This window comes from Pelecanus crispus, chromosome 6 (assembly GCF_030463565.1).
Source record: "Pelecanus crispus isolate bPelCri1 chromosome 6, bPelCri1.pri, whole genome shotgun sequence".
Classification (NCBI taxonomy): domain Eukaryota; kingdom Metazoa; phylum Chordata; class Aves; order Pelecaniformes; family Pelecanidae; genus Pelecanus; species Pelecanus crispus.
Window position 1 is genome coordinate 35,417,350 of NC_134648.1, and position 18,679 is coordinate 35,436,028.

General features: G+C 45.1%; 1 protein-coding gene across 1 annotated transcript in view; it reads right to left on the minus strand.

The window, feature by feature from the left end:
* The window catches only part of GALNT16 (polypeptide N-acetylgalactosaminyltransferase 16), a 73,391-nt gene that overhangs the window by 46,248 nt on the left and 8,464 nt on the right, over nt 1-18,679 (minus strand). The window contains exon 3 of the mRNA XM_075712241.1: nt 6,057-6,065. Within this exon, the coding sequence (XP_075568356.1) occupies nt 6,057-6,065 (9 nt within the window). The remainder of the gene's footprint in view (nt 1-6,056; nt 6,066-18,679) is intronic.

Sequence of the window (18,679 nt, forward strand, 5' to 3'; positions counted from 1 at the left end):
TGATTTTGAATATTATCTGATTCCACGCTAAGTCTCCCCTCTCTCCCCATGTTAATTGCCAGACAGATCCTGTTACAGCCTCTTACAGATAGCTGCATCACGCAGGTGGGAAGCATGGCACATCCCGCAGACCGAGCCGGGTGGCAGACTGGCCTCAGAGAGCCACACTCCTGCCTTTGTGCCAGCTGGGGTACCATGCTGTTCCTCGAGGCCAGCCCACAACCCCAGAGCCTGCGCAGAGCTTCTCTTCCCAGGAAGTAACACCTGGGTAGGATGCAACCTTGACGAGTCAGGTAACTTACCACAATGCTCCACACAGCTCTTCCTCACATTAGCTTTTGAACATCACAGTGAAAGGCTCTTGGCAGGACCCGTTGGCTGGGAGTTAGCCAGGCCCAATATGAAAATGCAGCTTGCCTGTAAACCAGCAACCAAACTGGCATTTAACAGAGTGACTTAATATAACTCCTCATGCCACTGTTGAATCATGACCTGGTTTCTTACAGAAGTTCAAGAATGACCTTCAGCTCACAATGCGGACTTGTATTTCGGAGGTTCAAAGCCATGAGATCTAGCCCCAGGGATTGTACTGGTACTTTTTCTGTAGTGACAATAGTGATGGTTCATATGCATCCATGATTTATTACAACAATGAGTCCTTCTGCACAAGACCTTGTTCACTCGGATACGTTCTCTGTTGCGCATTCAGCCCTCCGGCATGCAACATTGTCTTCTAATAGTAGAAAAACTCATCATATATTTGTCAGTGAAGATTTGAGAATATCAGGCCGTTGGCATTTTGTTTAGGAGCCAAATGATATTCCATTTTAATTGATTAATTTTTCAGTTACTGCATTGCTCCAATTCCAGGACTCAGCAATCAATTTGAACTGACAAGACCCTCAGAGCCACGCTCTGCTCCTGCTTTGGTCTCCATTGGCAAAGGCATTAAATTCACCTCCTCAATAGCAAATTTAATCAAGGATGGTGCATACCAATGAAGAATCATGAAATGGGCTCGTATATGCCTGTCAAATATGAAAAACCCCTGTGTTATGCTATGCAGGCCTCTGTCATTCCAGACTTCAATCACATTACTAATAGAGGCCTCCTCAACAGCCTCTCCGCTCTGCCATTTAATCACTGTCAACCAAGACAGAGCTGGGCATATAAGGAAGAGCAGAGCCACTTAAGTGGGCATCACAAAAATGCACACATCTGACAGTCCTGAAACAACACTCAGGACAGATATGGCCAAACCCACTGCTCACTCTGTTCTTCCCATGCACAAAGCCCCACGGTCCCTCACACAGCCACTCATTTCATTCTGCAAGTGCATAACTGTGGCAAAATAAAGTCAATGACTGCAATGACCAGCAACGATTTTTAAAATCCATTACTCTGTCAATCCCCATCCAATGCAAAGGGCAGCCATCATCTGACTCTGCAAATACAGTGCTCACAGTTCTGCTGAGAGTCTCATAAGATCATCTCGTAAAGATGCAGCTCCTGCGTTATGTTGTTAGGAGAACTCACAGCTTTTCCTTTGAAAGGATAATTTTTTTGCCTTCACAGTTGCAGAAGAGAAAAAGGTAGATGCCTAGAAATTAAAAACCCAGAAGGTGAAGATAAAGGACACAAAACTTGATTTTCAAATCAAGTAATGTTTGAACGTTTGCTGTCAGCAATAACACCACTTGGGCTGTAGCTGTTTTTTGGCCTGACTAAACCATAAGTCTGATCAGGCAGATTTTGGGAGCTACTGTTTTTGAGTTTGTTTAGTAAAAGACGTCTGACATTTTTCTCCACATATTCGATGATTGAGTTTTCACCCAGATTTCATTTTCAGAAAGCTCCCAGAGCCCTGCAGTCCAGTCCCACCACGCAAAGACTGCACTCCCAACAGCCTCCCCCACCACAGCTCGCTGGCTCACAAACCAGCCACCAGCTCAGCAGTTTCCACTCCGTGAGCAAGTTTTCAAACTAAAAGTTCATGTATGCGTCATAAGAAAAATGTGGGTCACTGTTTCCGATAGCTGGGGCTGTGCCCCTAACCTTTTGCTTCCCAGAGGAGTGCTGTATGAGTATAAGTGATGCTGTCAAGGAAGACAGTTTTCCCTTCTCAAGATCCATCAGATGCATTTTTTTAAATTCTCTTCTTCCGAAGTATGACAGCTGAGTATAACTAGTAGGACTGAGTGAACTTCATTCATGTCTTTGGGCAGCAGAACAGCTCAGCTACCTCCCATTGCCTAGGAGCACCGGGCAGGTGCATTTTTTCACCACAGATTTATTTCACCAAAGAGAGAGCACTGCTCCAAAAAGCCACCAGTGCTGTGATGGTCAAAGAATCTTGCCTGGGCCTTCAGCAGCCTTCCTAAACATGAATGAAAAATAAAACCTAGATACGTTCAGTCCTGTCACAGCTCCATGAAAACCACAGGGATGAGCTCTGCTCGGTGAGGTCTGCTTGCTCCTCCCCGCAGAGAGCAGCATGAAGCACAGAGGTGTTGTCTGTGTTCAGAAGAACACAATGGAAAAATCTAAGTGTGCTGTAAATTACTAGTGAAATCCAGTGGCAAAATTCCCAGTGACGTCAGCAGGCCAGGATTTCAGCCACAACAAGAATATAAACAGAGAGATACAAACACACACAGAGTACTCATTGAGGCCCCAGTTTTCCACTACCTTTCAGTCATTCATGCTCATGATTTTATTATGATCTATTGGAAAAATCAAACTGTTTAACACACTGAACTTCCCCTTCTTCCAAATTTTTATTTGCCCTGGAAAATGGCTTGTGTTTGGAAACCATTCTAACAAACATGTTGTTCAATAGCCTTCATTACCCAGAAGACAAATAATGTATAAATTTCTAGCTGGAGGTTGTAGTGGCGAGGTAAAGGTTAAATACAACACAGCTTGTTAGAGACATGGAGTCTGTAACGCAATTCATTTTCTCCCAAATAGAAAAAGATGTTGAGACATTCTTCACATTTCTGTCTCGGTCTTGTTGGGTTTTAGCATTTCTGGCTCCAGAAGGGAACATGAAGATGAACAAACATGAACAAAGGAAATATGCTGACAGGTTTGTTCAACGTAGGTTTAAAAAAATTCATAAAACAAAAAGCAGAGCTGTGGTTGCAAGTGTGGGGACAGACAGCACCAAAGATATCACAAAATAAACTTAAAAAAAAACAACCCAGAAAACCAACTACCAAAAAACTTGGAAGAACTGTTAGAGAGGGAAGAAGATGCGGGAGGCCTACCCTTACATGACAAGAGGTGAATGAGAAAGAGGAATTAACTTGTAACTCTGCATTACACAGTCTGGAATAAGCATTTCTTACTGTAGCTGGTTGAATGTAAAAGGTATTCTATATAATGAGTCTGAACGTGGCAGGACTCTGGAGCGACAGCACCCAGGCAGTGTATTCACCTGCACGCCCTGTACAGCAGCAGTCTATCCCTGCCACTGCTGAAGGTGGTCTGACCAGCAACACACCCAGCGCCAATAAAGAACAAAACTCTTTAGCAGAGCAGCACCTCCTACTGAATAAAATGCATTTAACGGTTCAAATCTTATTTTTGATTAGCACAAAGGCAGCTCCCACTGAGACCTCTGCAGCCGTGGGGTGTGAGCCAGAGCATGCACAGCAGCTCTCAAGCCCATTGAGTAATGTCCACTGCTCAGGATCCAGCCAATTGCCAGGACAGCATTTTTCAATCTCCTCCATAATTAACAGATGTTTAAGCAACATGAGTTGCTCTGGCTCTCTGAAACCAGTGATGAGAGATGTACCAAACTTTTACAGGAGCACATCCTTCAGGACTTTACCTACCTTAGTTGAAGGGCACTTCACTGTCAATATATATTATTACTTCATCCATCTCTCTCCCTTGCCCCCTCCACCCCAAACCAATATTAAAAGGCATATTTAAGGTTGCAGAGTCAAGCACTCAGCACAGAGGGCAATCCTGAATTACAAATGCCAGCACAAAGCCAGTTTTACCATGCATGTCCACTACCAGCATTAATTGGCAGGACTGCACATTACATGCCAACATGTGCCCTCATGTAGGAGACTGAGCTTCCTGGAGTTCTTCCCTTGCTTCCCTGCAATCCCGTGCAAAGTAGAATGGAAACAAGTGGCACGCTAAAAGCGTCCAGATCAAGTCCCCAGTGATATCTCACACTCAATAGCTTCAACTAATTTAAAGCCAGAAATAGTAGTCAGGAAGAATCATCTGCGACTTGGTCCTGAGGGGAGCTGGAGCAGCAGCGAGCCAGAGAAATCCTTGCATTACAAGAGGCGGCTTCCTTTTCACATGCCAGAATATTTTCAGGGTCATCCTGAAAGGGGGCAGAGAAACAAGACCTCTTTTAGGAAGCAGCATTTTAAGGTCTTTTCTCCTCTTCAAAGCCTGGCCTTCTCAGGAGAGGTCATCTTCTCTCCTAACATCAGCCTCCATGATTATAGTGGGGTCCCCTACACCTCCATAATTGCCTTGGTGGAAGTTTCTTCCCTTTTTCTCCTGCCCTATTGCCCAGTCCTGCCATATTTTTCGGGAGATGCTTGTGGAGGGGAAGATGGCTATCTGAGTTAGCAAGACAACCCATGCTTTAGGGGTGTTTCAGAAGAACCTGCTCCATCTCAGCCAGAAACTCAAAGCTCTATGCTGCTGGTACCCTCCCCTTCTTCTTCACTGATTTTAAGGCAAAATGCAGTATATTCCAACTCCAATCCCATAATCAGCCATTTCTGCTCAGCCATAACAGTGCTGTGAAGTGCATTTGGCCCCTCATCTCTCATTGCCTGGGTGGGTAGTGAACAGGCAGTGACAGACACGTACCAACAGCCTGCAACTGCTCCTAGCCTGCCTCAGAGGGAGCAGTAGGTCTCATATTTGGAAAGATCCCAAGGTATCATAAACCTGCTGCTGTTTTCCCTTTACAGCATCATTTCTGTCTCTGATTGCATATGCAACCACCAGGACACAGGCTATAAAGCCCAAGCCTGCAATTGATAGAGAAATCTGTCTGCATTTCTAGATGTTTGTTACCATAGCAATACCATAGTAATTTTTAGTTTGTTTTGTTGCTTTTGGTTTTTTTCAAGCTAGGTTCTTATCCAGTGCAAACAGAGCCAGCTCCCGGTTATGCGAGAAGGAAATTAATACTTGTAGCGTGCTGCAGACGTGGCAGGGCCTGCTACCTGGGAGCAGGGTGCTGAGAGGAGATGCTCAGCTCCTGCCTCACACCCCAGTGCAATGGCAGGGCTCTGCCCACTTCATTCACCAAAGCCATTTCTGATGCCTGCACCCAGCATGGTGTTGCTACCTACCCACGCTGATGAGTACCACACTACTGTGCCTCCTTACCTCCTCAGGGAGCTCTTGTGATTAACTTTTCTCAGAACAATCATCAGCTTGCTATGAGAAACCACTTTCAGCTCTCCAGCTCAGCCAAAAGCAGCTTACAAGACCAGCACAAAGAATGTAAAGCCAACTTTTGCTTCAATGCTGGAGTCTACTTCCAGGGTCTGGTAGTGACCTACAGGAGCCTTAATACAACTGTCATAAGGGTGTTTTCCAGAACTGCCATATCGACATACATTGATCAACAGCTTGGTTTTTAGCACGTCATTCACGGGCTACTCCAAGGAATCTGGAAAAGATGAAACAAGTTGATTGCCAGACATTTACCGCCCCCCCCCCCCCCCCCCCCAATATAATTAACTGTGCTCATGTTCAGAGTCAAAGATACCCAAGGGAGAATCCTTCCAGAAGCAGAAAGGTATTCTTTTGCCAGAAGCCTTTTTTTTTTTTTTAAAAAAAAAAAAGAGCAAATCACTTGGGACCTTTGGGTAATTCAGGAAAGCTGACCCTTTAGCAACCAATGCCCCAAGCAGGCAGAGCAGAAGAGCTTAGCAGCACATTCTTCATTAGAAACTAGCAGTTAAGTTAAACAATAGAAAACTGTCTCACAGCATCAAATCTTTGTAAGGTACATCCATCATAAAATGGAGAAATTTTTGCAAACCTACCCTTCTGACTTGCTAGGACTGCACACTACCTATTTCTGTATGCCAGTTTGCGGAGGATAACTGCCTGGTATTGTTCTTGAAAATTAATAATCAGTCCTTAAATGCAGGCACTAGAGGTTCGTACTGTGATGCTAAAGGCCTGTGGTTGATATATATCTGTCAGTCATGTGGAACAACAGAATGAATAATTTTGTTACAGGAAAGCAGAAAGGTAAAGTCCACTGATCTTTAATCATAGATTAGGGAAGAAATCATGTTTCTCTTTGCATATTCCTCACTAAAAGCATAATTGTAGCAGGTGATGGACTGCTTCAAAAATGGCTGCCTTGGAGAGAGACAATTGACACAGACCATGCACCATGGTGAAGGTAGTGCGGTAGCAATTTATATCTCTGCATTAAACAGTGTCACACAGTTCAAATCCTATTGTGCCAGGTCTGAGATGTGATGATAGGTGTCAAGAGAGAAGAGATACCTATCTCAAGGAGACTCATTAACTTGGGAACACTGAAACATCTAACAAAATCTCACGGGTTGAGATCTACAACTTCACTTAGCCATCATGAGCAAATGCTCATTTATTGCAGTTTTAGTCAATGGAGTTGAAAGTGCTTCACTAGTTTGTGCTGGTGGAGCCTCTGCTGCAAGGCTCAGACATCACCTCCAACTAAAGAGGGCTCTACCTGCTTCAAGTCACTGCTGCCTTGGTGACTTCAGACAATGTATACGTGAGTCATCCAGTCTTGGGCAAGCCCACCCTCACACAGCAGGGGACTGTAACCTGGCTTGTCCCCAGCACTCAGATGCCCCAAGTCCTGCTTAGGGATGCCCCAGACAAGAGAAACCCGAGGAAGGAATGCAGCTGGGTTCTCGAGCCACCTGCCACCAGCCCTTTCTGCAGGAAGGCTCTGAGGCTTTTAAACTAAAGGTGTCCAAGGTGGACCTCTGCTTGGTGGGGACAGAAGTGCACCAGCCACACTGATCAGGTTTGGTCTCTCATTAGGTATACATGTCAGTTCCCGTGGTAGATACAGGGAGGCATCCCTCTGACCTCCAACGGTTTTGCTCAGGAGGTCAAATGGCTTGTCACTATTTCATTTGTACCACTTGGAGCAGTAGGTACAGAAAAGTAGGTACAGAGCAGTATATCTGAATTACTACTTTAAAAAAAAACCAGGAAAATAAGTACAGAGATGACAAAAATCCTCTGTACTGAAAAAAGTCTCCAGAAGTTACCACAATTAAAATATCATTACAGTATGCACTCATAGCTGGGCTGCCACGTGAACCTCAAGGATGTCAATATACACCCATGCAAATAACACTTACGTATCTCCCAGACAACTCAGTTCAGAAACTGTGCACATAGCCACACTTCAGGTTTCCTAAAAAATTATTGTCCCTTTCTTTCCTCATCTGCAAGTGAGGAAAGTCTACAGGGATGTTTCAATAGATGCTGTTCTCTGCAGTCTAGAGTGCAGAGAAAAAAGCACATGGAAACAAAGTTGGTCCTATCTTGCCACGTTGCAATATATTTCCCCTCGAAATTAACTTTCTTTATCCATTCTGCCTGGCCCCCTGCAAGCTCTCCCCATTCCATGTCACTTAGATGCACTGAGTCTGAGGCTGTGAGACTTTTCTATCTCCAGGTTAGTATTCACTCTCCGGGTTACAGAGCCAGCATTTAGGCCAGTGGCTCAAACTGCAAGGATATTTCTAGCAAGGCTGCGAGTACAGATGGCACCTTTCCTCCCAGTGCCTCCACTCGGTGCTGAACTGGAGCTGGGGGTGCAGCAACCACCCGAGCAAACAACCATCTTTAACCTGATAAGATCTTAACAGATGACAGCTCATACAAGTACTCCAGCATCCATCAGATACGCCTTTAACAGACTCCTTCTATTATAACATAAAGAGCAATATGCCAGAACCAATTCCCAAATAACTGATAAACTTGGAGGGACGCAGTGAGTGGGAAAAGCATATATAGAGAACCCAACCCCATCCTCTGTTTTCCCACAAACATTCACCCCTTCGATCTCTTCCCAGAGCACCGTGTTAGCCTGTGTGAAGCAACAAGTTTTAAACCAAGAGGGAAAGGAACTCCCTCAACTTCTTTTACTTGATAATGACTTAAAGTCACCCTTCACTGCACACATCCATGATAGCAGGCAAGCGACAAGAGTTGTCATCCCTCTCATAGCCCCCTGTTAATACCACTCTAACAACAAGAATTCCCTTTGCAGTCAACCCATCTGAAGCAAAACATTCCCAGGATGGTGTCTTCACCTCTGCCCAAGTGCTTTAACCTTGAGTACCAACATCAGTGGCAACAGAGCAAAAATGCTTTTCCTCAGGGACCACAGCCAGCATCTGGTGGAGACCAGCTTGGCTTTCATTCCTCCTGTTTCCCCCCCACACTCTTTCCAAATACACCTCGCATCCCTCAGTGTCTTCTCAGTCCAGTTATTGGAAGATGACCCCTCTGCCCCCAGGCCTCTCATGACCTAGCAGAGTGCCCATCTCCTGCTGGTGTGGGGCTGTACTGGCTCAGCCTCTGCCTCTTTCACAGTCCAAAAGGGGGGCAGTACCCAGGGACAAGGAAATACAAGCATCGTTTGCAGACAGATGGAGGGATGCCTTGGTAAGATGAGTTCCTCCGTATTTCTTGACCTCCCAAGCACTGTCCCTACTGGCAGCTAGCAAAATCTGGAGGAATGGCACAGTTCATGGTAACCTGAAGAGCAAAATATATAAGATTAGCGCCTTAACAGAGCAAGAGGAACAGTAATAAGCACCTGCAGACTCTTAAATCAAATATTCTTGCTTCTTTCAGCAAGCTACCACAGCTGTCCATCCCTTCTTCGATCTGCATTGCCCCAGCAAGATCTTTTGGAGGACACGATCAATGATGTTCACAAGACCACAGCAATGTCTTGCAGAGCCCTTGAGAAGTGATTAACGCCTCCTTTCCATCTCAGCTTAAAAGGAGAACTGCAAAGCAGGAAAGAGCTTCATAAAACACCTAATTCCTGGTCTACCTAAGTCCTTCACCTGAAAGACCTTGCAAATCTCAAACCCAAAGTGTTTATTTTAATTAACTGCTTCCATTCACCATAAGGATACAAAAGACTTGGATTGACTTTTTTTTTTTTTTTTTTAAGGAAAATATTGTCCTATAATTAAAAACAGATAACAGTATTCTCTGCCTGGCAACAGCCACTTTAAACTCCTATTTTTATGCTTTTTTTTTAGCCAGTAAGGCAATTTTACATTGCTCACATCTTGAAGAATAACATTTTCTAGAGTAGAGTTTAATCAATTAATCCTCAGTGCTGTACACGAGATTTTACATGGAGGAGTCTAATAAGCTATGGATTGTCAGTAAACTCCTACCTCTTTTAACTAAATTCTTATCTGTTCCAAGGGTCTGTAACTCTTGTCCTCAGACATGTGACAGATCTTAAAATCATTCATGTCTGGGCCCCCAAACTGCAAGCTAGACGTTTAAAAAAATGCACAGAAACTATTTTGGGTGGGGGTCTGGACAGAGAAGGCATCACAGCCCACAGGTCAGTGACTCTTCAAGCATCTTAAAAACTCCACAACAGTCTGTTCCTCTTCCGAGAGCGACAGGCACACTTGAGAACAAGGACAGGCAGAAATGCTTGTTCTCCTTCACTTTGAGATATTTCTTAAAATTCCAACTTAATGTCCACTTAAACTTGAAAAAAACTCATACCTAAATAAATAAATCTTCCAGGCAAGATCTTCCATCAGATCTTATTTGGCAGAGGAGGCACTTTCATCCCTAACTCATGACATGAGAGTACGGAAGACAAGGGGATGAGAAAAATTTCTTAACACTTCAATCCCAAAAGAAAAGTGCAAGAAGTGTGCAGAGAGCACCTGCAATAGATCACTCACTAAAGAGCAGGTCTTAATTAAACACCTGGACAAACACTCGTCTCCTCTCTAGTAACACCATGGATCTCCTTGCTTTTGTGCTTAGAGGACAGAAGCAGCTGAAAATCACAACTTTCACCTACTGTGAGAGCCAGTGGGATTTGGCCCAGTACACTATAGGTGCGTGCCCACCTGCTACAACACCAATCTCCTCAAAACACACTTTGTCGTTCTTCCTGTGAGTCATCTATGTGGGCTTCCCTTTCTGCCTCTGCCTGCCACACTGGTGTTGCTCCTCAAGGCTCCTGGGGTAAGAGCAAAGTCTTTGCCAAGTTAAAAGAGGACTCAACATTTGTCTCCATGAGACTGCTTCCATACGTTCACTTCCTTTTTAGGCAGGGGAAGGTAACAGTTCTTCTTAGCAATCTGTTTACACTGTGATATCCATCTGGGGAGGAACGGGTTGGCCAAAACACCCCACCAAAAACAGCGGTCTAATTGTTCCCACTAGCTTCAGAGGGGAGCCCTGCTGCACCCCACTGGCAAGCATTTCAAATGATGCTTACGTGCTTTGGAGCCCCTAAGCTGTTCTTCCATTATTCTCTGTGAGACACAGACCCTTCAAAACCTGAATGTAAGCAATTAATCCTTGGTGCTGGAAGCTAGGTTTCACATAGAAGAACCCAATAAGGAATTTAATCTCCAGGTCTTGAGCTCTGCACAGCCAATGGACTTTCTCTTCTTCAGATGCTTTCAAAATGGCATCCCTTGGCCAGCTGAACTGGAGGGGGTGGGAGGACAGAGGGGAAAGAAGCAGGGTGCAGGATCTACTTGTGCCCCAAACTAAGCTACTAATTTTGAAATTATCATAGTAAATTATCTCCTTGCACTCTATCCCTTCCTTTGCTACTGGCACTATGGGAGAGGAGAACACAGATATTTTAGGAGAGGACTGCTATTAAAAATGTAAACATGCCATGATTTTCCCCCTTTATCACTGCAGATCTAGAAATTTTTGAATATGCAAGTTTTAAGCATCCCCTCATCAGCAGATAGCAAGCCTTGTGGAGCTACCTCAACTCAAAAGTCAGTAATTCATTAAATAATTAAAAGCATAATAGTGGCAGCACAGCAGTATCATATGGAACCTCATCTCTGTCTGCAGACACCAAGGACTGCCACATTTCATAGAAATAGTAAACAACAACAGACACATTTCTGCTGATGTAATTAATCTCTATCCCCTGCCATATTAATAAGAGAAAAATACCTGTGCTTATGATGAATTTTTCTAATTAAGAACTCTGTGCAAATGGCATGCGTCTCACCCGAGGGATTTTATCTTAACCAGGAACCTAGTTCAAGGATAAAATTCCACTGCATAGCTAGGTAAGCACAAATCACAGTGACACTTTTCCTTCTGCTAGGCAGGAGCCAATGAACCATCCCTGGAATAACTTGTTACCGTTTGCCTCATTCGAGCCACTCATTACAAGGGCCTTCACCTTGCAGCACTGCAAGATGTCACACTTGCAGACACCTGAGCACTCTTGATGCTTCATCCCAAAGACACCCCAAGAAGAGAAGCATCATCCCTGGGGGCCAAGCGTGCTGGCACTGTGCATCAGCGGGGTATGTTCACCTTGCTTTTCCTTGATCCACCTCCCGTCCCTGCAAAATAGCCATGACTATTTGCACACGCACTGAAGCTCTAGGGAAAGGGATGTCAGTCAAATGCCCAGTGGGAAAGATATTCAAAGAGAAAGTCAACGGAGCCTGAGCAATCAGTATAAATCAAGACTTGAACCCTTCTGAGCCTCCCTCAGACTCTTGATCTGTAAAAGAAGATGCTTAAGCACTTAACACATTTCTGAAGAATCAAGTGCACCAGATGTGTCAATGCAAAAAATGTTTATTACCAAAAGTACCAATTGAAGTGTCTCAATCTTACTGTCTCTGGGCTGTCTCCCCTGTAAAAATCATTGGACAGAACAGATGCTGCTACAAATCTGTTTAGCGTAGAAATACTGATTCACTTCAGCCTGTACCTCTTCAGTAGATAGATCCTTGGCTTGGTGCAATATCTAAGTCCTAACTAATCTGACACTAAAAACTATAGCAGCCAGTACCCCAGTTTCTGGCGCATAAAACAGCAGTTTCTGTCTATTGACCAGCAGAGAGAAATCTGGCTGCCTAGCAGCTGAACCAGATGGGGGCAGCCCCTTTCCCACACAGCAAAGAAAATGTTCAAGGAAAATCATCCTCTCTCTGCTGCTCTCTGCAGTAACACCATTAGGCCATGACATACAGCCAGGTCACTTAATGTACTAGGAAAAATTCCACTGATAGCATTTCCCTTGCCTGAATGGGAGGCAGGCTCTTAAATTAGCTCTGGAGGAGCAGGCAGGCCTCTCTAACAGCAGTCCTCTCCTCCCAAATCGCACATCTTCAAAGGAAGTCATGTGGCCAAGCTCCTTCTACATCAAGGAGCAGCCAACTCCAGCCCAGTGACATTGAATCCTGCTCTATAATCCCAGCATCCTTAGATAATCTTTTCTTCTGGTTTCGGACCTTGAGCATTCAATCTGGCTCAATACGGACTAAAACCACAGCATTGTGCATCCAGCATATTATATTGTCAACCTACTTAACGGGATGGAGGGAAGGAAGAGCTATCGGATGGTTTCTGTACCTCCCCAAACAAGCAAGAGGCTCCAAGAGATAGTGTGGGCCATTACTACAAGAGGCAATCAGCATCTGCAGGGAGGCTGCCTGGATGATACAGTTATTTCAACATCTCCACTTTCTGTGACTGACGCAAACACCACCATATGTGTAAAGAGGAAATAGAAAAAACCCCTCTTTCTTCCTAATAAACTTAAACAGCTGAAGTGACAAGGTAAGAAAGACAACGTTAAGATTCTACATTTCAGAAACACTCAAATGTTTTAAATATATTTGAATACTCCCACACCCACACTACAGTAGGAGCACATACTAAAGACAGAAGTTCTTGCACCCCAGGCTTCTTCATACATCTTTCTCACCCGCAGAGAGCAAAAAGGAAGCTCCTCCAAGTTCATGTAAGCTAGTTCAGCAAACCAAGGAGCATATTGCTGTTCACCTTCACACTGTCAGAAATGCACCAAATCAATTTAATTGAAAGCTAAGAGAGATTTTTTTTTAAATTAACAGGTTTTTAAGAAATGCACAGCAACAAGTTCTTTTAGGCCAACACTTAACAAAAGCACAGTATAAATACCTTTGTCCTTGCCAGATTTGGTGGACAGATAGCTGAGCTGCCCTCTAAATGACACTGAAGACATTCCCATGCAGTTATTTTTCACACATGCTTTGGTAATGCTGGAGGTACTGAACTGGCAGGAGAATTGCAAGTAGTTCTTCTGGAAGCATAGCCTACAGGGAGCCTGAGCGACCCTGCCAAACAGGTGGAGATTTTCCACGCACCCTTCTCAGGAGCAAAGGTATTTCCTTTAGATCATCAGGGTCTTCAGTCTATTTTGGCCATTTTTTTTCCCCTCAAGTAACTCCAGAGAGCCTGTTTCTGCTTACAGTGCAGAGCTGCTCTCAAGAGCCAATTCTGTCCCAATCCCATAGTGCCATATGGAGACGTTCAGGAAGCAATAGCAAGCATATGTCAAACAGGACAGACTTCCCTAGGGACTCAAGAGTTGTTTGCAGCTGTTAGGAGCCTTCTTGAGGTGGCATATCGCTGCTGCCCCAGGAACATTGCTCCTCACCTCTCCGATCAGGAGAGATGGTCTCCAGTGTGCCTCGCAGAGTGGGTTATCCAGCTCAGGTACAGGCTATATCCCAGGGCCCTCACGCCTTAGACTGCTAGGTTTCCCCTGCCTGCATTACAGAATTATTAGCAATAAATATTACCCAGTATCACTCACCAAAACGATGAGGGTAAAGGCCTAGTCATCCATTTGTAACTTTTCACCATCCAACTGATGTTTTCTAGACTGCTAGACTCTGAACTAGTAGCCTACCCCTTCTCAACATCCGCAGCAGAGGATGTCCTACATTCAAACTCCTATTTTGGGGGGAAATGAATACAACTAGTTGAATCTATCCTTGTAAAATTCAGCTCCTACAAAAGTAGATGCTGCTACTTGTGTTTGCATTTGACTATTAATAACTTGTGGCAAAAAGGCCATATGCCCAGTCAGATGGTGTCGCCCATTACAACTTGTGCCACATGCCACTGGACAGGAATATAAGTGTTTCAGCATGCAGGCACTCACATTGCTGTTATCTATCTGCTTTAAGAACTCGGTAGCACAACAAAAAACAAATACATACTACAAATGCAAGGAGCATCCTGCCAGATGCAGACACTCTTTTTTCTGCAGAGAGAATGATTAAACTGCCTACAGTGCATTTGTCCCCGCAAGAAGAGCAAATCACACAGGCTACTGGTCTGAGCACAGAACTAGAATCCAGACTCTGGTTACGGATGTCACTCCGCATTAAAAACAACATAACATGGGGAACCTCACTTTACCCTGATTAAGTTGAGAATTTAACTCAACGAATGACTGGAGAAGCAGCCCCAAGGAGCCCCACTGCCATGCAGGTTGCCACCACAGCCCACTGAGGAGTGTTTAAACAGCATGCAGTGCTAGGGCTGAGGTGGGAGAGGCTGAAGTCCAGCTCCCAGAGCTCAGCAAACGCCCTGAGATTTATTCCTGTTCAGCCTGCAGGGGCAGCTTATCATGACAAGAAGTCATGCTCTTAAGCGGTAACGGGTTTAATGATTAACATTTGCCCATAGAGGAATCATTTGTAAGCTTTTTCTAACCTGTCTCCCCACTCCCGCTGGCTTATCCTGAAATGCTGCTTCGTCCCCAAAATGAACATGCAGAAAAAAATGCACACCAAAACCTGAGTTGGCACTCAGGATAATTGAGGAGGTGGAAAGTTCCCAACCTCCCCAGATACGAGCCAAATTTATTCCCCCCGAGCTATTGCAGCCCCCTCAGGTTATGTGAAGTGCCAAAGCGGTTCTTAAGTGGCCAACCCATCACTGATCACATAGAAATTACAGAGGGTGGGGAGGTGATCCAAATTACCAAGGCAAGTGAAACCCTAACAAGAATGAGGTACAGCCAGTTACAACAGGAGCTACCACAGGAAAAACCGAGTTTTAATTGTCTCTGGGTAGTAGCTTGAATCCAGTACAGAGTTCTTTGAATTCATGTTGGTACACAGTTAATATCCAAGCTGTCTTGCCTTCACTGGTATTTTAATCAGAGTTAATAACCAGAGGTTACAGATCTGAATAACGAACATACCTTTTCTTTCTTTTTTCATTTCTTTGTTTCAGCAGAGATTGAGGCTTAATCTCAGCTCTACATCAGGGAAATGGGGGGAAGAACGTTTTCTCTCCCCAGCCTTTTACCTTACTCATCTATGGACGTTATAAACTCCCCGGGACAGAGGCTGTCTTTTCGGTTCACATTTCACCTTGCATTTCACCAGGGGCAGAGGAGCCCCCGGTCTGGATAGCCACACACCCCTGTGAGGAGGGATCTGCAGACTCTCAGAAGGGACCCAGCAGCACAGACTGTACATGAGGTCCGGGCTAGGAGCAAGACATACAGGAGATCTCAGGCTGCGTAACTTCAATGTGCAAATCGCTCAGAAAAGGATGGCAAGGCAACTGGTAACTCCAGGCAGGCTTGTGGCAGCCCCTAACAGTTTATTATTCAACAAGTCACCCTGTCTCACTCTCCCATCATAGAAGAGCCCCCAAACAAGTCCCTCATCTACAGAAAGAGTCTGCTCCAGAGATACGCATCCAGCTGTGAGCCAGGCTATGCACTCCACTGGCGTACAGAGTTACAGCCAGGGCAGGGGAAAGGCTGGCAGATGCCGGAGCCAGCTGAGTTTTCACAGTGCACAGCTCCTCTCCATGTCTCTCCTTTTGCACCTGAACCCTAAGCACACTGCCAATACTCATCCAGCTCTTGCTAAGCAGACCCAGGTAATGGCTGGAGCCACCCCGATTGCGACCCAGTGCAGATCTGAACCCTACGTTGCAGAGGTGCTGAGCCCATCCCAGGCTAAGCAGCATCTGACTCTCAAAGGGCCACCAACTGGGAGGCAATGACCAAAATGCATCTAAATTTACCCACATCAGATATGGAACAATGATATGGGACAATGACAATGACATGGGAATTTACCTTGGGCAGAAAAATATTAAATTCATAACTTAAAGCAAATTCTGATCTAGATGATAGAGATATTTTCCATTCAGATTCAGCTCACCTACTCAAGACTGGAAAGATATAAATTGCCTTTAATGATTCAAAATAACCTTCTGGCAACATGCTTCATGGCTGTCCTTTCCACAGAGGATGGCGTGGACCACAATTAAAGCTTCACACAGGGCCAGCAAGTTAAATACAGCAAAGGGAGGTGTATTTCTAGTGGAATTATAAAAGCACTAACAGAAAGTTAGACAAGAAAATTGATAATGTAATGTGGATCCTCAAAATTTACTTAGTCTTAATAAATCTGTCACAAGACTCAGTTTAGCAAATTCCTGGATATTTAATAAATGCTGTGCACTGCATTATTTCCTAATTTCTTAGATTCATTGCTATATAATCTAGGGAGTTCAAATGGTCACCATGCATTTCTGCTTTCTAACACTTTGAAGGATTCTACCATGGTGAAGAGCACCACTCACCCACCCCCCCAAAAAGTCAAGATATTTCATTTAAACTTTAGATGTTACAGCTTTGGATTCTGCTGAAGCCCAGCTGAAGAAACCGAGTGAATCTGCATACTGCGTTTTCTGAACATGTAACCCATGGGCAGCAACAAGTTCCTTTTGCACACTCATGAGTCAGGGAACTAGAATAACACCTTACAGGGCTCCTAAGGTACAGGAGGCACAGAAGAATAAGAAGGGGATCCCTTCATACACCCAGTTCCCATCAGCACTCCCCTCCGGCAGCTGCTGCTCCTGCCCAGCTGACTTCCAGGAGTCCCTGCTCCTGCATACCAGGCGATCTGGGGACACAGACTAATGCCAGTGTGTCAGAGAGCTGCCACAGCTCAGAAGGTCACAGAGCACCCCGTGCAGACCCTGCAAGAAGGCAGGCATGAAAGGTTAGGGAGAATTTTCTCATCCCTTCTTCAGCATTTGCAGTGATGCTAATAACTGTTCATCCATTCCTGCCCCTTCTTTATGATGCCTCTTAGGAGATATTGGGGAAAGGCAGAAGAAAGATACAGAGCATTCCAATCCCCTTTAAGCTCAATGCGACAATTATAATCCTCTAACTAAAAAGAAAGAGGAGGAAAAATGAGATGGGCTGTGACAGGTTGGGAGGACTAAATCTCCATTAACTAGGGCACCAAGATTTAAAGGGCTCAGCTTTGCACACATCGTACGCCTCTAACAAGGTCCCCGCAGTAGACTGTCCCTGCCAATTCCTCAGTGAGTAAGTGCAAGCGGGAGCTGGCGAGACCCACTGCCCCAAGGAAGCCGGCAGTGGGCGAGAGGACTCTACTGCCAGGGACTAACCTGTCCAAAACCATGAGGGTGGCAGGAGCACCTAGGTAGCCCCTTTGATTCACAGGTACAAGGGGCAGCAAAGGTCAGAGTGGTACCAAGCACACAGTGCTGAGCTGCACAATTAATGGCTGAACAGCAGCAGAAAGGAGAATATACCAAACAACCTATTTTTCATACTAGCCTGCCAAGCACAATCATTTATATCACTCCACCATGCTTCCCTTCAACTCCAGCACATCTTCCCTGAAGGTGAGGCTTTGGGCCTAAGAAAATTAATGAATAAATAATTAACAAATAAAAATTATTTTTAATAATGCCATAAGCTGAGTGATGCAAGCAGATCAGCAGATTTTCCCTACTACCCAATGTGACTCAACCTGTATCCTGTGCTGTAAGGACAGCGTTGTTTACTTTCACTGTAAACCACCTCTTCCTGGCTCGCCCAACACGTAGCATGAGATTTGTGTCTGTTCAAGAGCCTGACCCAAGCCAGCAGTCCATCCGCTGACTTAAAACCCTTTCACACTTGGCCAAAGGGAGCTTTTGATAGGTACTTGGGCAACCTCTCCAAAGCCAGACCTCACTTGACCACATCTCGTCACTGCCTGACCCAACAGACCCTCTTGTGATGACCACAGCTAGTTCTGAAGGAACACTGATTTCCCAGCCCTTCCCAAAAGTTCTTTGGGAGTGCCCAACCAGTGTGGTCCCATTTTCCCAGCACAGACTGGAAATGCCCGACAGGGCTGCTCAGCTAGTGGGCACGGCACAGCAACGGGGCAACCCAGGGCACGGCACAACCAGACTTAGACCACCCAAACACGGAAAGGATACAAACAGACACAAGTTTGCTCAGATTTGCTCCAACAGATTTTTTGACAGTGTTACCTCATTGCAGAGCATCCATCCTTCTGCTGCCAACCCAAGCTCAGCATAAACACCACACTGCACTCCGAGCAAGGGGAGAAACATGACTGTGCTCACCCCAGTGTGCATCTGGTACTGCCAGGGGAGCCGGCTCTGCTGTTCCAAAAACAAAACCAAGAGCATCACAGAAGCAAGTGTAGCACAAGCAGGGATGTGGGAACTCAGCGTCCCTATGCCGGGGACAGGGTTACGCCCTACCTGTTTGTCACTGCCCCATCAACTTGCCCAGAGATCACTTTGG